The following is an 18,483-nucleotide window of genomic DNA, read 5'->3' on the forward strand; positions in this document are numbered from 1 at the left end:
GCACAGATTGAAATCAATTCTTTACAGTTACTGGCTCTATGACCACGGACAATTCCATTTCCCAGGTCCTCAGTTTCTTTGTCTTTATTTTGGGTATATTTGTGTGCTCCACAAGGTTGGTGAGTTTTGCCAGAGGGGGGAACATGAATGGCACAGTGGCTGATCTTGCAAGTAATCAGTGCATGTCTGACAGGCATTTGCTAAAGGCTAAGAGAGTGGAAAATGGCCTCTTTGTAGTTGATATCAGGGCCTCCTCTTCCTAATATGAATCCAGGCTCATTTATATCTGCCTTTCTCCTGGTAACACCGACTACCTGGGTGTTACTACTGCACCGGGTTACTACTGCACCGGGTGTACTACTGGGTGTACTACTACACCAACACCTACTACTCACAAAAGGAAGTTTTCTACAGAAGCCAAAGAAAGCCCTTGTTTACACACATGTGTACACCTTGTTTACACACGTACTTGTTTACATGTGCTAAGTTTGAATCTTAATGTTCCCTAATTCCAAGTTCCAAGCAAACATTGTTTGGCTCAGGGACGTGAATACCAAGGCATACATGGGGCTTTGATATTACTGGGTAGTGACAATATGGCTACAAAGTACCCTAACTTATGAAAGGATTAAAAAGAGGTGGGGACCCAACTGTATTTGACCCAGAGCATATAGTTGTGACTTAATACACCTTCTGCTGATACAGTGACAGGAATTTAATTCCCTGAAGCCCTGGTTCATGAAGGCTCATTGGGCAGCTTTAGAGCTTTGCTACTTTGGGAGAGTGATACAGCTTCTGAGCACTTCATCTGTTAATTTGAACCCATAATATCTGCATCCTCTTTTCTAGGGCACTTATGAGGTTCATTTGATGGGTATGCAGACTCATTGTAAATGGTGCAATTCTAGAAATATAAGCAGGCATTACTATACTCTTGTATAGGTTTTTGCGAGTTATTGACCAATTGACGTTTTCTAACATTGTTATTCCTGCATAACTGAACTCCTGAACTCCAAAACATATTAAATTTTAGGGGGGAAACTCACTTCTTCACTTGTTATTATGGTGATCATTATTCATGATTAGGCAGAATTTTGCTGGTTAAGATATAATTTTAGAGGGGCCTAGAAGGACCCTTCTCTGTGCTCCATTCCCAAATATATTTGTGACAAACTTGCTAACACTGTAAAGTTTTGAAATTAGTAATTCACTTCACTGTTACTCTTTAAATTGAATTACATTTTAAGTTCTACCATTTATATATACCTTATTAGGAATCAAGTTGATCTAATCATTTTATGTTTTTAATAGGGGAAACGAAATGTAACATAAGCTAATGGGAGTGGGGCCAAAGACTCAGAAATGAGAGCAGAAAGGTAACACAGTGAGTATGCAGATGTTGGAATTTTTCTTTTTGTGGGTGGTAGACTGTGTGCACTGTGTCTAATAATTAACATTGCTTTAGTTCGAGAGGTGACAAGAAATCATACAAAGTTATCTAGAAATAAAACCTTCTCTACATCAGTATGTGGTATGGAAGAAGAAGAAGAGAAATGGGTCTTACCCAACAGGTCTTGTGTCTTCAATGGCTCTGTCCACCGGGATCAAATCGCTGAGGTAGACATTGAAGTTTCCTTCTTTCCATCTTCTTTCTGCCTCCTTCTCCTTTCCAGGGGGAACAACTATAGGACGTCCAAACTGACCTGGAGCTTTAGGGTCCCTTGGAGAAAGTGTCATATCAATGCTTAATACCTGGTGCATTTGATGGTCTTCAGGTAGAAGGGCTTTTGCATGCTTTTGGTTGAGTTCTTTATGCTGGACCTTGGCAGTTAAGCTGATTCTTGCTGGCTTTGGTCCCCCAGCTAAGACTTGATTGGTTTGAGACAATGTTGCTCTCTGTAGTGCAAGTACAGAGAAAGATGCCTCAGTTCTATTCCTGGAACTGTGTTTCCCTTGGCTTTTATCCAATACTAAAGGAAATATAGTTTTGGTTTTAGGATTGGGGACCTGTTTGGTGTCTGTCTTTAGCTCCTCCTCCTTGGTTATAATCACAACATGGCTTTCAGAGAAATTGAGTTTCTTCCCAACAACCACTTTGGCTCCATCATTCTTTGGCAAGCCTCCCAACAGTGTCTCATTAATAGATTGCTTCTTTAAGTGATTTGAATTGGCAATGATCTTGGAAAAGGGACGGTTATTGGCTTTGTGATTATATGCATTTAGTTCTTTGCTCTGAGACTCAGTTTTATTTAAGGCTATGGTTTCCCTAGATTTGGGCACTGGTGGGCCAACAGTGTATATCCCCTCACTTGCTACTGCCTGTGATTGCTGCTTTGATCTGTCGCTATTAAGCCTGATGGTCACATTCAGGTTCCTTTCAGGGGCTTGTTTGGATGTGTCATTGCTGTGACTATGTCTCTTCTGGACCTCCTGGTTTAAACCAATGGGTCCTGTGTGTACAGATATTTGGGGCAATGATGTTCCTCTTGCTGCTATGAATGTGGTTTCCTGAGCTCCCTGAACTGTCGTTTGCTTTGGTGTCACAGAATGAGAGTAGGCTTCAGGTTCAATGTCACGTTCCTCTGTCATCAGCTTGGTAAAAGTCATAAGGAGGGTCTGCAGATGTACAGGAGGCCACAGAGGTGCAATCTTGACACTTCCTGGAGCATTCTGCATTTTTCTTTCCTTCTGGGTTTGGTCCAAATCATCTTCAATCTTGAGCACATGCCCCTCTGTTTTTCTAAAGGTTTCTTTGCCCCATATGCCCTTCCCGTGTCCCCTTAGTGGCCGCTTCATCTCTTTTATGCTGCTGTAAAGGATCTTCATTTGGTCTGGCTGAACCCTGAACCCTATCCTTTCCTTTTTGATGATGTCTTCCTTCAGGACCCCAGTGTTAATCTCACTGAATGAGAGGCGGAGAGCTGCCATGTCAAAGAGCAGCCAGATGACAGAAGCTACAAATATAAATGCCAGGACTCGCCCACTTCCTCGGAAAAACTTTCGGATCTTGTTCATGGTACAAAAGCGTCCCTTGCAGCCTACCCTCCCTTTGAGCCTGCTTACCTTGAGTGGAGAGGGAGCTGAAGTAGTAGTAGCAGCAGCAGCAGCAGCAGCAGCAGCAGCAGCAGCAACAGCAGCAGAATTGCCAGAAAGTGCCCCCCTCCCCTGAACACAGCAGGAAATAGCAGTCCAAGGGGAAAGCTCAGCTCCTACTGCTTGTCAGTCTCTGCCAGCGTGGCATTTCACAGCAGAGCATCTGTGCCTGCTAGGCTGGCCCCTGGCTAAACCCTGACAAACACTGTCCTTAGGTCACTCTGGGAACAGTCAATTCCAGCTGCCAGATAGTTCAACATATCACTCTTTTTGTCTCTGGGAGCCCATGTCCACCTTCCTACAAGCCCAAGAAAAGGTGGGGGCCGGGCTGGAGCTGCTGCTTCTCTCCTCCCCGGTTTTCAGCCTGCACGCTGTAACTCAACACCACTTCTCATAAGGAAAACATTTCAAGCCATTACCCAGAAAACTTCATTCAGCTCTCACCTTCTGTGTTATGTGAGAGTGTGTATGTTTTCAGGGCAATTAAAGGGAATGAAAGCTATCTCACTTGGAGGGCATGTGTTCCTGGTTTGTAACCCCACCTACCCCATTCCTGCTTGTTAACCCTGTTGTACCCAGGTCTTTCAATGATCTGCCTGAGCAATTAATCACCGGCCTTAACGTTTCAGCTTTAAGAGATAGCAGCTGAAAGAAGGCGCCTAACATAACCTCAAAACCAGAGGCAGTTGTGTAATGAAGCCTTCCTTGAGGGGCTATCAAAATGTTGCTTTGTAAGTCAGCCTTTATTTTAAACTAGTCCATCTATTTTTATTATTTGATTTAATAGATGTAAATGCAACTTGTCACATTGGTATAAAAGTTTCTAAAAACTCACTCAGTTTCTGTACCCATCTCATTACAGACCATAGCAGTTTGCTGATCGCACTGAACTTGGACCAGACTGTGAGTGGCGCTTGTAGATGGGTATAAGAGTGGTCCCCACATAGGCTTTGCCTTAAAATCACTCTGAAGAAGTTTTCCCTATCTGATTAATTTGTGGGGGGAGAGGGTAGAGATGACAGTTCATCTGGTATTGTGTTTTTAAGAAGTTTCCCAGGTTTTTCTAATATAAACCCAAAGTCTACCATAAAATGCCTCAGTGTTATTTTCTGTTTGTTTTTGAATACTGCCTACAGCTTTTGTGAAATTCCTTCTCAGACAGAATAAAACTTTATAAAAACTATACATTCTTAGGACAACTGAATCAGAATCTGCATTTTAACATCACCTGTGATAAACATTGCCCATAAAGTGTGAGCAGCACTGCCCTGGAGAACTATTTTCTGAGGAGCTCTGACTTTTTAAAAAAAAGATTTTATTTACTTATTGGTTTTTGGAGAGAAAAGGGAAGGAGAAAGAGAAAGAGAGAAACATCAATGTGTGGTTGCCTCTTGCGTGTCCCCTACTGAGGACCTGGCCCATAACCCAGGCCATGTGCCCTGACTGGGAATAGAACCAGTCACCCTTTGGTTTACAGGCCAGCACTCAATCTCCTAAGTCACACCAGCCAGAGTGGAGCTCTGACTTATTTGTGTTAGGAGGGCTATAGTGTCACCGACTTGAGACTATCTTAGATTCCCAAAAACTTGGGAAAGGAAGAAGGAAAGATTCTGAATTCTTTACACTTATGCCATTGCCTTGCATTTGGCTTTTAAATTTATACTTGGCCTCAAGGGAAGGAACTCTGATAAATGTAGCTAAGGTAACGTGTTTCTTGCATCCCTGATTCTCCCCTTTATTCAGTGACTGCTCACTCTGATTTGAAATACTTACATGAGGATTAGCATGGGTAGCTTCACCATTTCCCCCATGCACTTTTTCTTGCTCCATTGATATTTCCAATGTTTGTTGAGTGTTTTCTGTGGCTCAGGCCCTATATTTGGTGTTGAGGGGTATTGAATAAAAGGATTTGGTTCTTGTCTTTGAGATTTCACAGTCAGGTAATTAGATACAAACAGGTAGGTCCATATATAATTCAAAACAAGTAATATGAGAGAATAATATCTCAGATTCTGTGGGGATGTAGTTTAGTTTTAGAATGCATGGGCAACTTTTGAAGAAGATATCCTTAGACTTTAGGGATGAATAAGAACGTAAGGATCTCTTCTTATACTGTGGTCCAAGAAAATAAATATTAGCTGGATGGTGAAAGGTAGATAAATTACCCAAAGCATGGAAGTGAAGAGAGAGTATTGTACCTTATGGGAAGCACAAGTTTTGGAGAACCAGCCTGATTGGAAATATAGGCCTTGGTGTTAACTTGTGTGCGTGTGTGTACACATCCCCAACACTTTGTTAAGCTCTTTCCATTAAGTATCTGAGTCTTCACAAAAATGAGAAAGATACACTTATAACTATACAGTGGCACCTGGGTACTTGTCAGCTTCAGAATTCAACAAACATGGTACTGGTCACATTTTGACAAAAAAATTGTTTCAGCACTTGGCACTTGCTCACCTCTCGCTGCACCTGCTGGAACTTGTATGAGCAATGATGCCACCCTGCAAGAGAAAATGATTCATCGATCATCGCTCACTTTCCACTCATCAGAATGAATTAATGATGAGTACTAAGGAGGTACCACTGTACTCTGTAATTGATGAAACAAACTCTTAGGGAGGTGAAGCAACTTGTGGAAGAGATTAGAGGAATTGGATCTCGAGTAAATGACTGCATGATGCTATAATCCATATGCTTAAATACCACAGAGTACTGCTTTTTTAGCTCTATGACTTTGCAAGTTGGTTAATTATATGTGTTTTCTTAGCAATAAAAAAGAAAATTTCTGCTTTTCAGGTTAATGCGGACATTACAGAGCATGATTTAAAGTTCTTGTTATAGATAAGGCAGTCTATAAATGATAGTTACTGTCATTAATACTGCTGCTAGTGTTTTGTTGTGATTGGAATGTGGGGTACAGTGGAATACAGTGTACCAGCTCATCCTAAAACTCAAATAGAAGGCTGATAACTGACATGATATTGGCAATGGGTCAAGTACATCTGTGTATTTTATTTTATTTTTGCTGTTCCTATTTTATTTTATTATGGATTTAATCAATGAACAGTTATTCACAGAGAACTAACTACATGAACAAAACATGAAATAGGTGACATCACTTTTGCCCCTAATAATCTTAAAACTCACTGAATAGAATATCTTCAATACAAAACATAGCACAACTATTAAGGATCCATGTTCTAAAATAAAGTGAGATTTTTCAGTGTCAGGGATAAGTGTTTTGCATTATAATATTGTTTTAAATTTAAAAATAGAGCATTTGCAAATATTTTACTATAAAAGATTTGTCTTGTCCAACCATGTCTCCATTACAAATGGCAGCTGAAATCACTCAAACTCCTGTGAGAATAGTTAACACTTGTTGCATCCTTATTATACTTGACTGCTTGGAAAATATTCTGAGTTTTCTATATTTATTTGATCTAAGAACAATGATCTCTCTCTCTCTCTGTCTCTTATCTCTGACCCATCCTTAATAGTAAAAACATAAGTTACTTTAAACAGAAGGGAAAAATGTTAAGAAAAATAAAGGAGAGTTTTGACTTTAATTTGGGGAAAGTTACTTATTACCTCTGGCTGAGTCTTTAGTTTTAGTAGACATAGAATTTAGAATAAGACATAATAGTACATAAGAGAGGAAAGAAGTATCATTAAGTCCTCCATGAAAGGAGGAGTGGATTGATAGATAGTCAGACCTAGTCTAAAGTACTAACTTGGTTCCTCAAAAGTTGTCCTAACCTCTTCTTCCCCAGTGAGTCCCCAGCAGATAAACATCTCTCCTTTTTTTCCTCTTTTGTCTGGACATACATGATATTCAGCCCATTAACAAAGTATGGATAAAAAAATAGAAAAAAAATAAATTAAGAAATTTTACCTTTGCCCTGGCTGGTGTAGCTCAATGGATTGAGTGCAGGCCTGCAAACCAAAGAGTTGCCTGTTTGACTCCCAGTCATGGCACATGCCTGGGTTGCAGGCCAGGTCCCCAGTAGGGGGTGTGTGTGAAGCAACCACACACTGATGTTTTTCTTCCCCTCTCCTTCCCTTCCCTTCTCTCTAAAAATAAATAACTAAAATCTTTAAAACAAGAAATTTTACCATAATAGAAGTCAAAACACATTATCCAAAAGGAGACTTTTCATAGGTAAGTTCTGCTGTTTTTTATTTTAGTTGCATTAATGTCCATGTTGCCAGCAAAAAACTAAATACATAATTTTAATTTGGGCTATTTCAAGTTATCTAACTGTCATCTCAAATTGTACGTTTAGCCAGTCAAATTTTTCAAGAATCTCCACATACTAAGTTGAAATGGATATCAGCCTGAAAATCTAGCTATGGGGTGTCTTTGGGAAGCTTTAGAGGGGTTATTCTCATTCTCAGTTTGAATCTACCTGTATAGCAAAAAATTGAAAATATATTTTGAGTTCATTCTTTGTAATATGAGTATATTAGTGGGAGAACATTCCTTTTACTCTACTTCATCGATTGTCAACTTGTATGCCATAAGAATTTTTAAAACATGCAATACCTGACTATTTAGTCAGTGGCACTGACCTCTTTACCCTTAGATTGTCAAATAAAAAAAAATAGCCCTGGCTGGTGTAGCTCAGTGGATTGAGCACAGGCTGCAAATCAAAGAGTTTCAGGTTCGATTCCTGGTCAAGGCACATGCCTGGGTTGCGGGCCAAGTTTCCAGTGGGGGCCATGTGAGAGGCAACCACACATTGATGTTTCTCTCCCTCTCTTTCTCCCTCCCTTCCACCTCTTTCTCCCTCTCTTCCCCTCTCTCTAAAAATAAATAAATAAAATCTTTAAAAAAAAAGACTTTAAAAATAATAGCCCTGGCTGGTGAGGCTCAATGGTTGAGTGCCAGCCTGTGAATCAAAGGGTCACCTGTTCAATTCCCAGTCTAGGGCACATGCCTGGGTCGTGGGCCAGGTCCCCAGTAGTGGGTAAGCCTGCAACCCAGACATGAGAGGCAACCACACAGTGGTGTTTCTTTCCCTCTCTCCATTCCTTCCTCTTTCTAAAAATAAATAAATACAATCTTTAAAAAACAACAACAGCCAACACAACAATAGCCATCCTGTGTGAATGTGGCAAAATTATACCTATTTTTTGTCAAATTGTCAAAAAACATATTTTTGGTATGTTGCAGAATTATGGTAATTAGTTTATGTGTGCCATGAGATAAAGGTTCAAAGGATAATCATATTAATAACAACCATTTATTGAGAATTTACTGAGTGCCTGCCACTACATTCTTCCAGACTAGATCATGAACCATTTAGCAGGAGAGCTCTGTACACAGTGGGATCTGTATGCTTGTTCTGCTTTCACTGCACGTATCTCTGAATCATCCTCATTAGTGATCAGTAGGAGTTCAATAAACATGTTTTTATTCCTATTTTTAAATTTCCCCAGTGGGAATAGAGAATCTCAGAAGAATTGATTCCAGTTCTTTGACTTTGCATCAGATGTTACACTCTCAGGGTATATGAAGGTCTCTTGACTATGTGAATGTAGTGTAAGTGTTAACTAATGGCTATTGTCTTTTACAATATTTACTCAATAGCTTACCCTAATCATAAAGAATATAAAGAAAAATATGGTTAAACATATATTTTGAAGAGAATAATGGTAATCTATCGATGCATCACTGACTTTGAATTTAGGTTTAAATTTGGGGACTCCAGTTAAAGTCTGCATAAGATGAGGACATTTGAATGAGAAAACTGAGTAAATATTAAATATCACTTTATTGTCTTATTTTAATATGCCCACCTTTTCCTTTAAAGTTTTTTTGAGAAGAAACAAATTATATTCAACAGGATAACACTATCCTGTGGACAAAATCCACACACACACACCAAAAAAAATATTAAAATAGAAATTTAAAGACTAGAGTTATTGCAAAATTCATGGCTAGCATAAAAATACAAGTGAGTAGGTCAGGAATGGAGTCCCAGAATTTGGGCTTATAACTAGTTTCCTAACGAAGCTAACGGTGCTAGTCCCAGGACCACACTTTGTGAAACATTGCCTTTGGCTGAGCATAAGGAACCTGGATGAGAAATGTTTGTGGAGGATGATGACAATTTTGATTGTTATATTGAATTTGAATCATCAGTGATGTATTTGATTAGCAATATCCTTTTTAAAAAAAATTGGCTTAGATTTTAGGAAAGAACCCAGGGCTGAAAGCCTTTGTGGAAATGTGAGCATGTATTTGATACCGCATGCATAAGGTTACTCAGATACCACACAGATCACAAAATGAGAAAATGGTGGGGAAACTGGTATGAAGAAGGTAGAGAAGTATATAATAAGAAAGAGACTGAGAAAGAACAGTTAGAGAAAGCAAAGGCTGGTAAAGAATAATGCCATAAAATCCCAGAGAGGAGAAAATGGAAAATGTTCAACAGCATCAGATGTTTCTAAGAAGTTAAACAAAATATGTAAAAGTAGTCCTTTAGGCACAGGCAAATTATTTAATTCATTTTAGATATGACTGGGAGCTCGTTTCACTCTGAAATTGTACCTGTGCCTAAATAAATGAATGCTGTTTTAATAAATAAAATCCTCTCATACATAAATAATTTTGTATATTTTTCTTAAAATATGGAGAAATAAAAGGGATAAGTTGGTACCTTGATGAGCTGCCTTTTATATGAGGATGGGCAAAACCTGAATGCTTTTGAAGACTAAGGCATAGAGGTGATAACATTGAAGATTAAGTATGAATAAGACCTTATCAGACTAAAGTGAGGTTCCAGAAGAGACAGGAAACCAGTTTAAGAACACAGGCAAATTACTTAATTCATTTTAGATATGACTGGGTGCTCGTTTCCTTCTGAAATTATACCTGTTCCAGGGCAGATAAGGATGAGTGGAGATGAAAAGAAGGGAAGTTCAGAGAGTTCGTGGTCATTGTTTTAGGTATGTACGAGGCAGACAGTGAGAAGTAGGGGGTGGGTGGAAAGGGGATCAATGTACTTGGTAAAGATTGGAGTCACTTGTTATGAAGAGAAAGAAATGCTGCTGACTCAGAACAAGAATATGGATTGTTAGACAGTTTTGAGAATCCTGCTGACATTTAAGTCAATGTCTCTAATCTTGGGAAGAACACATTGAGTCACACTAGAACAGTGGGGATCTGGAAAATGCATTGAGTCAGCTAGAACAGTGGGGATCTGGACAGTCCCACAGCACCCATGAGGCAGAGTGTTCACGGGTGATAGGGCAATAGGCAGGAGTGATGATTTCTAATCAGCTTGGTAGGGAGCCAGATGTCATGGAAAACTTCTTGAAGGAAGTGGAATGGTTGGATCTTGAAGCCTTGATAGAACTCTTAAAGTTCAGTGTAGGAAGTAGGTACTAGGGTTTGCTTTTATTCTTATGTTTTGCTTGTCTTTGTTCATTTGTTCATGTGTGTGTGTGTGTGTGTGTGTGTGTGTGTGTAAGGAAATATTCTTCAATGACCACAGGCATGTCAGGGGCTTTGTCTTTTGAAAATCTATCACAAATCATATAAAAATCCTTCATTGTGTCTTTTGGCAGAAACTGGATTAGTTTTCAGCTGCTCTCTGACATCATTCACTTAAAAGTTCCAATGATTCATACACAAGGCTTAGGCTGAAAAAAAAAAAAAAGACCTGGGTGAGACTCTTTAGGGTGTGGCCAGAGCTAAATTTTCAGGTGGGGTGGAAGGACTGATTGGTGTCCAACCCTCTGTCCTGGCCTCCCAGGAGCTCCACCTGCCTAATGTGAGCCACCTCCATGGTATTCCAGGTGCTACACCGGTAATGCCCTCAGAATGTGTCCTGACTCCTCTTCCTCTTCTCATCTTTCCTACCCTGAAATCTGACTATTCTCTCTATAATCTCCATTTCAACAAAGAGAATAGAAGGAAGAGGAGAGGAGTAGAAAAATAAGTGTTGTGGGAGGAGCAGACTGCAGGAACTTTGGAGGACATTTGAGGGCACTTCTCAGGTGCTGTGAAGAAGTGGGATGAAATGAAAGCCTTTCAGAAAGGGCTAGATGCTGCCTCATATCTCTCCCCACCACCTCAGTTTTTGCCCCAAGTGGGAAGATCAAAATAACCTTCTGTGGGGTGAAATGATGACCTTGGATCCAATTACGTTATCATAACCTGGAAATAACCCTTGCTGAGGTACTTTGCAGGCTTGCTGAAGTGCTGAACTGTGAAACTCACAATGTGAGAGATGAAAGAGTTTTGAACTCAGGGCTCTTTGGACATTTCCCTCAATATCAAAGGATTTTTATCTCTCCTCTCTGAAAATAGGATATGAATAAGACAAGTGATAATCTAACTGAGAAATGGTGGAAACAATAACTAATTGGAAATGAAACTAAAAGAGGAAAGGAAAAATGGGTTCAGATTAATGTCAGGCTTGCAGTTATCAAGGGATCTGAATTTGTTTACATTATCACATATTTTCAGGATTACGGAATAATGTGAAGTGTCTAAGTGTTTTTGTTATCCCTGGGAGTTGAGGATTAAGTAACTTTTCAAGGCTGGGCACACAGCAGACAGGAGTATGCAAAGGTCCACTCATGGTTGGGCTGAGAAATTGTAAATATAGCTTTAAAGTCCCCCACTTCCTTTCCAGAAGTATGAAATAATCCTGGAAATAGTTAAACTCTCTCCATGAATTTGGGCTGGATTGGAGCCATGCAAAGAAGGAGCATGTGAGAAAGAAGAAAAGATGAGCAATGTGTATATTTTACATGTGCACACATATGTGACTATACATTTATATGCAGACACACAAGCTGCATGTGTGGTTTATGTTTGTGTGTGCATGTAGATATTTACACAAATACTATGCATAGAGTTCACAGAGCACACCCAAACAAACACACACCAGATGTGCTGATTTTGAGGTCTGTAAGAAAGAGAGAGAAATGAAATGGCTTTTGAGGACATTGGTCATACTATCAGATACACTGCTTTTTGGAGGACATATAATGTGTTTTGTGCATGTTTATTTTGGGTAAGAGGAGACTCAGGGGCAACAAAATAACTGCTTCAAAATTTTGGATATCATGTGAAAAAAGGATGTAGCTCATTCCATATGGTTCCGTCGGGTAGAAAGGAGCCTGAGGCATAGCAGATTTCTGTTCTAAATGAGAACAACTTTCTAACAATTAGTACTATACAAAAGAGATATGTATTCCTTCTAAAAGTAGATAATGATCTGCCTGCTCTCGGAAATGACATGTGGCAGAGGCTGCATGGCCATCTGTCACGAAAGTTGCAGGGGGCATTTTTCCACTTGGTGGGGTCTGGACTGCAGTCAGTGGTTGTGCCATCTCCGTTTGGAAATTCCATGGTTGTCTCAATCAAACACATAAGCACATTTTGAGGAAAGTCAAGTCATATAATGGTTTTGGTTTTCTGACTGGTTTTATTTTATTCAGTAACTTATGAGCAGCTAACTCCTATCTCAATAGGTTCTAGAAATAGCAATTTTTCTGCTTTTTACTTGATTTCTGTTCTCCCCACTTCTTTTCCTCACCTTTAATTTCTGTGTTTTTTGTTCTTTTTTCCTTGTTTTTTTCTTTATTTTTCCTGTGCCCTACAGACATAAGGGATGGAATGAAGGCAATGTTCACTGAGAAAGTAAGATAAGAAAGAAAAGTGTTTGAGTCAGTTAACTTTTATTTTCACTTCAAATCCTGGCTGTGTCTAAGTATGTGAATATGTGTATGTACATTTGAGCATGCATGTGTGTGTAGATCCTCAGTGAGTTGTGGAATTGCCTAGAAAATAAGGCTTGTAGTATTTTTAACTGAGGTAGTTCATTTCCGAAATAAATGTTTACAAGAGTTGGGGGTTGGGAACTTTTGATCGTCACAAAACCTGGGGCTGCTACTGGCATTTAAGGGGAGAAAGGAAGGAATGCTCAGTGTTCTGAAAGCTTTGAGACAGTCCCATCCAATCAAGTATTATGCCACCCAAATGACAGCACAGCTACATTGAGGAATACTAGATAAAGGCTTTAGAGATAGATTATCTGGGTTTGAATGTGTTTCTGCCAATTTTAGCTCTGTGATCTTGGACAAGTACTTTAATCTCTCTGGGCTTTTGTTTTCTTATCTGTAACACAGAGGGTAATAAGAGCACCCAATTCACAGTATTGTTAGGAAGATTAAATAAATGAATAACATAAGTGCTTAGAGGAGCACAGATAATAAGACACACTCAAAAAGTGTCAGCAACAATTTTTATTTTTTTGTAGCGGGTATTTGGATTCATTTATATATTGAGTATATGAGAGTTTCTTTTATTGCATATGCTTTAAACAGTTTTTGGGAATCAGAAGCTAATGAACCAACATGTAAAAACTGTGGTCTGCAGACTCCTTGAAGTTAGGAAGCTGCTGTGATATCACCATGGTAAGTGTGCAGTAATCCTTGATGAGATAAAGTTAGTCTGCCTTTCCTTCTCCTCCTCTCATGTATATGTACCCAACTATTTCCCTAGTGCACACACGGTTCTAATTAATAAAATATGCATTCATTTAAAGACCCAGGGTTTTTTTCAGTATGTATTTGTTCAATAAGTAGATACAAAAATGCATTTACAATATGTAGGGACTATAGAATTTTCAAGAGTGTTTTTTTCTTTATTATGCTTGAAAAGCGTGTGATTCATACTACAGACCATTCCTAATCCTACAATAATAATGAAGACTATTTTATCCTTTTAAAGGCGGACTCAGATGGCATTTCAAGATTTGTTACTTTTCAAGGTCACATTCATGGACTCTAACGATAATTCTGTTATAGTTCTAGAGGGCACATTTGATTAAGTGGAATCTGTTAAAACTATGTAACACCAAAGAAATTGCTTTTAGAAAAAAATCTATTACATTTAGTTTACTTTTCATTTTTAATCTATTTTATTATAATAGAGTCAAGATGCTTCATAATGGTGTACACTTTGGTATGATAACGATACTTCCACTTGATTTTGTCCTATCTGTTTAAGTAATTTCCCTATACTTTTTTGACTGGCTTATTTGGAGAGAAACACAAATACGTATGACAGTGTGTGAATTGAACATGTTCCTCCATGATATGACTATTGTATTTTTTATGAATATACAATGAGAGGTGTTAAACCGTTTCCTGCCTTTCCTGAATGCACTTTTTTCTCTCCCTCTGGTGCAGGTGACCTGCATATACTGGATGCCCCAAATTCCGTGGAGAAAATGGAGACATTTTATAGTTTATTAAAATATGCATGCTTACCTATTTTCATTATTTATTATGAGGATTAAATGACTTCTTACAGGTCAAATGCTTAGAAAAGCACAGACAAGTTAAACACATTCAGTAAGTGTTAGCTACAATTTTGATTCTTTTGAAATAGCAGGGAATGGGCTATTTGAGTTCATCATATATGTTGAGTATGTATAAAAATTCCTGTAGCCAGTTTTTAGCAAACTGGAACAGGATGAACTAGGATTCAAGAAATTCTATGGTGAGGATAGAGGTGTCTTACACTTTATTAAAATAAGAGGACTCCATGTATCACTCTGGCACAAGACCTTGACGGTGGGGGAGGCTGGGCATGTGTGGGGGCCAATAGTACAATATATGTGAACTCTGCACTTTCTGCTCCATTTTACTATGAAAATAAAACTCCTTTTTAAAAAAGCTTATTAAGCACTCAAAATACTATTGAGATTAAGATCTGAATTGTAAAACAACAATAATAACATTTGAGTAATTAGGCATTTTTAGTACCAAAAATTTAAATTACTTCTTTTCTGTCATGTATACTCATACTCCCAACTCCACTGGGGGTTACAAAAATTTGACATCATGAGGAATTGCACTACTGATTTGTGTTTGCCTGCCTCTGAGGAAGCTCAGTCTAGAGAGGAAAACTGATGAGCAGGTGTCTTTATGGCTGTATGACTGGCCTGCTTAGGGTACTGCTGGTTGGTCTGCAGTGCTCATGGTCCACTGTTTTACATAGCTGTGATCTGGGTATAGTTTGCATTGTTTTCTTTCATCTTTACAATTCTGTTTGTGCTTTTGTGCATTAAAGGTTTGATTACATTCAAAATGTGACTACTCACCCATTATTCATTTTTTTAGTGAGGAAACAGAAACATTAAATAGAACACTTCATGCACAAAAATAAGTTCTCTATAGGGAGACAGCCTGGTATAGTGAAGAGCAGACAGGATTTGAGGTCACCAAGTCTCAAAGTCATATTTCAGCACTGCCACTTTTAGCGATGGAACTTTGGCACCTCAGTATCCTCATTGACCTTCAGTTTCCTCATGGGAAAGCTATGAATTTTGATGCCTCTTTCATGGAGTTGTGAGAATTGGAGCAGGAAGGTGAAAGGTAAGCAGAATTATGTAGGAATGCAGATTGGTGCAGCCACTGTAGAAAACAGTATGGAATTCTCTCAGAAAACTAAAAATGGAACTGCCTTTTGACCCAGCAATTCCACTGCTGGGTTTAAACCCTAAGATTCTGAAACATCAACTCAAAAGAACCTATGCACCCCAATGTTCATAGCAGAACAATTTACAATAGCCAAGTGCTGGAAGCAACTTAAGTAAATGAATGGATCAAAGAACTGTGGTACATTTACATGATAGAATACTACACACCAGAAAGGAGAAGGAGCTTCTACAGTTTGGAAGTGGATACAGTCACCAGTGGATGGAACTGGAAAGCACTATGCTAAGTGAAACAAGGAAGGCAGTGAAAGAGAAATACCGCATGATCTCACCTGTAAGTGGAACCTAATCAACAAAGCAAAGAAGCAGGCAAAGTACAACCAGAGACATTGAAATAAAGAACAATCTGGCGGTAACCAGAGAGGAGTGGGGAGGGGGATAATGGGTGGCATCAAGGAACATGTATGAAGGACACATGGACAAAGCCAAAGAGGGTGTGTTTGAGGGTGGGAAGTGGAGATGAGTGGGGCGGGGGGGATGGTGGGGTGAAAATGGAGACAATTGTACCTGAACAACAATATAAATAAATAAATAAATAAATAAATAAATAAATAAATAAATAAATACTTAAAAATAAAAGGTAAGCAGAATTACAAGGAGAGTAAAAACACCTATCTCTGTGTCTGGCACATAGTAGATGCTTATTAAATGCTAAGGTATCAATTATTGGCAATTATTATTATTATCATTATGGTAGAATTTCTGATAAATGAGTTTTGTTAAAGTATTGTCACTTGTTTTCAATTGTGACACTGTAGAGTGGTGCCTTAACAGCAACAACAACAACAAAGGATTGGAGACTAAGCTCAACAATTGGCTAAGTAAATACGCAGAAGTCTACAGTCTCCGGACAATATTACGCAAAGCCTTTAGGGACAAGATACAAGAACTACCCCATGTGACCCAAGTGTACAAATAACTCCTTAGCATTCATGAGATTAGAGTGTGCTTGAAAATTTCCAAGAAATAATCCATATTGGACTATGATTTGATGTGGATAATCAAAGGTCTAATTTACAATCAGTAGGAGCTGACTAAACTACAATAAGAATAAATGATAAACCAGGACATTATAAATTTATTTATCAGTGATTCATTCCACAGTGTTATGTGATAGGCTTTGTGTTATGTGCTGGAAGTGAGGGTACAAAAATTTATAAGATGTTGTCATTAAAATCAAGTTTCTTAGGCTAATAAGCTAGCAATCTATAACACAGATAAATGAAAATATTACAGAGAATTTTATGCCACAGTTTGTACACAAAAGGATTTTTGGTTAACTTGGAACAGTCAGGGTAAATAATTATTGGGATGAGGAATAAAGATTGAATAAGAACTGTCAAGAAAGACAAAAGGAATGGATAGTTCCAGTTAGAAGGGACAGTGTGTGCAAAGACAAAGTGATGGAAGCAGCATGTGGCACAGGTGGTTGATCAGGGAAAATGCAGAAAATAAACCTGGAGGTGGAAGCAGGGACCATGATGACATTGTTCATGTGCTATATTAAGATGCAAAAGAAGAGGCCCAACAAACAACAGTAGTAGGAAGGAGTTTCTTAGCTGCCACTTTTGGTCAGCGAGCTAAACTTCTCAGGGCCCCACATCACCTGGGTTTTTGTTACAGGTTTTCTCTGAGTTTCTTTTTCCCTGACCTGACTCTGCTCTCCAAGGGAATCAATCACATACCTTGTGGTCACACTGATCACCAATGCTACAGAGCATTTTTGTGCCTTATGTGGAAGACATAAGAGTTCTTAGGAGTGGAGTTTTTGGTAGAAGAACAAAAATTATGGTAATATGGTAAAAAAATCTGTTGGTGAGATTATAAAAACAGAGTCTGTTCTATAAAATGATCCTGGTATCTCCTCACCCACCAATCCATTTCCCTGTTTTACTAGTTTTACTAGCCTGATTCTCCCAAATGTTAAATTCATTTCAGGATTTAAGAGACTGCCAGATATTTTAAAACTCTCCCTCTGTGGTTTCTCATTTGAGACTGCTCTTGTGGGATTGGTTCCCACATAATGGATTTCCCCAATCTCTCTCAATCTTCTCAGACTCAAGCAAAATCGTCCTGCATATCTAGTGACTAGTCATACCATCTGGCCAACTAGTTTATTCTCCAGTATTAATGGCTCATCATGGTTCAATAGTTTTACTTTACCAAAGAAGAGTATGCTTAATGTCTTCACCATGATGTTCCCATTGTCTCACCTTTCTTGCCTACACCCAATTTAGGCTCTTAGGCAATACTTCATGAATGGGAAATCAGTTTTTCATAAAACTTGTTTTTAATAATTTCCCATATAACCCTTTTCCCCACCCACATCTGCTACATAGCTTCCTCCATTATCAACAACCCCTACCAGAGTGATACATTAGTTATAATCAATGAACCTGCATTGACACCTTATGATTGACCAGAGTCCATAGTTTACATTATAGTTTACTTTTGGTGTTGTATATTCTATGAGTTTGGACAGATGTATAATGACATGTATCTATTATTGTGCTATCATATAGAAATGTAATATTACAAAATCATATTTTCACTGCCCTAAAATCCTCTTTCCTCTTTTTATTCATCTTCCTTTTATTCATCCTTCCTCTTTTATTCATCCTTACATAGTTTTGCCTTTCCCAGAATGTCATACAGTTGGAATAATACATTATATAGACTTTTCAGATTGGCTTATTTCACTTAGTAATATGCATATAAGTTTATTCCATGTCTTTTCATGGCTTGATAGCTCATTTTTATTATTGAATAATATTACATTGCCTGGATGTACCACTGTTTATCTATTCACCTACTGAAGAACAACTTAGTTACTTCTGAGTTTTTGAAATTATAAATAAAG

General features: G+C 38.5%; 1 protein-coding gene and 1 long non-coding RNA gene across 3 annotated transcripts in view; one reads left to right on the forward strand and one right to left on the reverse strand.

The window, feature by feature from the left end:
- The window catches only part of GALNT5 (polypeptide N-acetylgalactosaminyltransferase 5), a 38,209-nt gene extending 34,646 nt beyond the window's left edge, over positions 1–3,563 (reverse strand). For both annotated transcript variants that reach the window (XM_045853693.1, XM_045853621.1), the window contains exon 1: positions 1,565–3,563. In XM_045853693.1, coding sequence (XP_045709649.1) covers positions 1,565–3,015 — 1,451 coding nt within the window. In that variant the 5' untranslated portion in view covers positions 3,016–3,563. The remainder of the gene's footprint in view (positions 1–1,564) is intronic.
- Positions 1,519–15,922, forward strand: LOC123828732. Its single transcript, XR_006787508.1, has 5 exons — positions 1,519–1,617; positions 2,884–3,016; positions 3,956–3,996; positions 13,444–13,533; positions 14,311–15,922. It is a non-coding gene; the product is annotated as an uncharacterized LOC123828732 (long non-coding RNA).
- The last annotated feature ends 2,561 nt before the right edge of the window (positions 15,923–18,483 follow it).

The sequence above is a fragment of the Phyllostomus hastatus genome, unplaced genomic scaffold (genome assembly GCF_019186645.2).
Source record: "Phyllostomus hastatus isolate PE091 unplaced genomic scaffold, TTU_PhHast_1.1 phas_contig_1, whole genome shotgun sequence".
In the NCBI taxonomy this organism is placed as follows: Eukaryota; Metazoa; Chordata; class Mammalia; order Chiroptera; family Phyllostomidae; genus Phyllostomus; species Phyllostomus hastatus.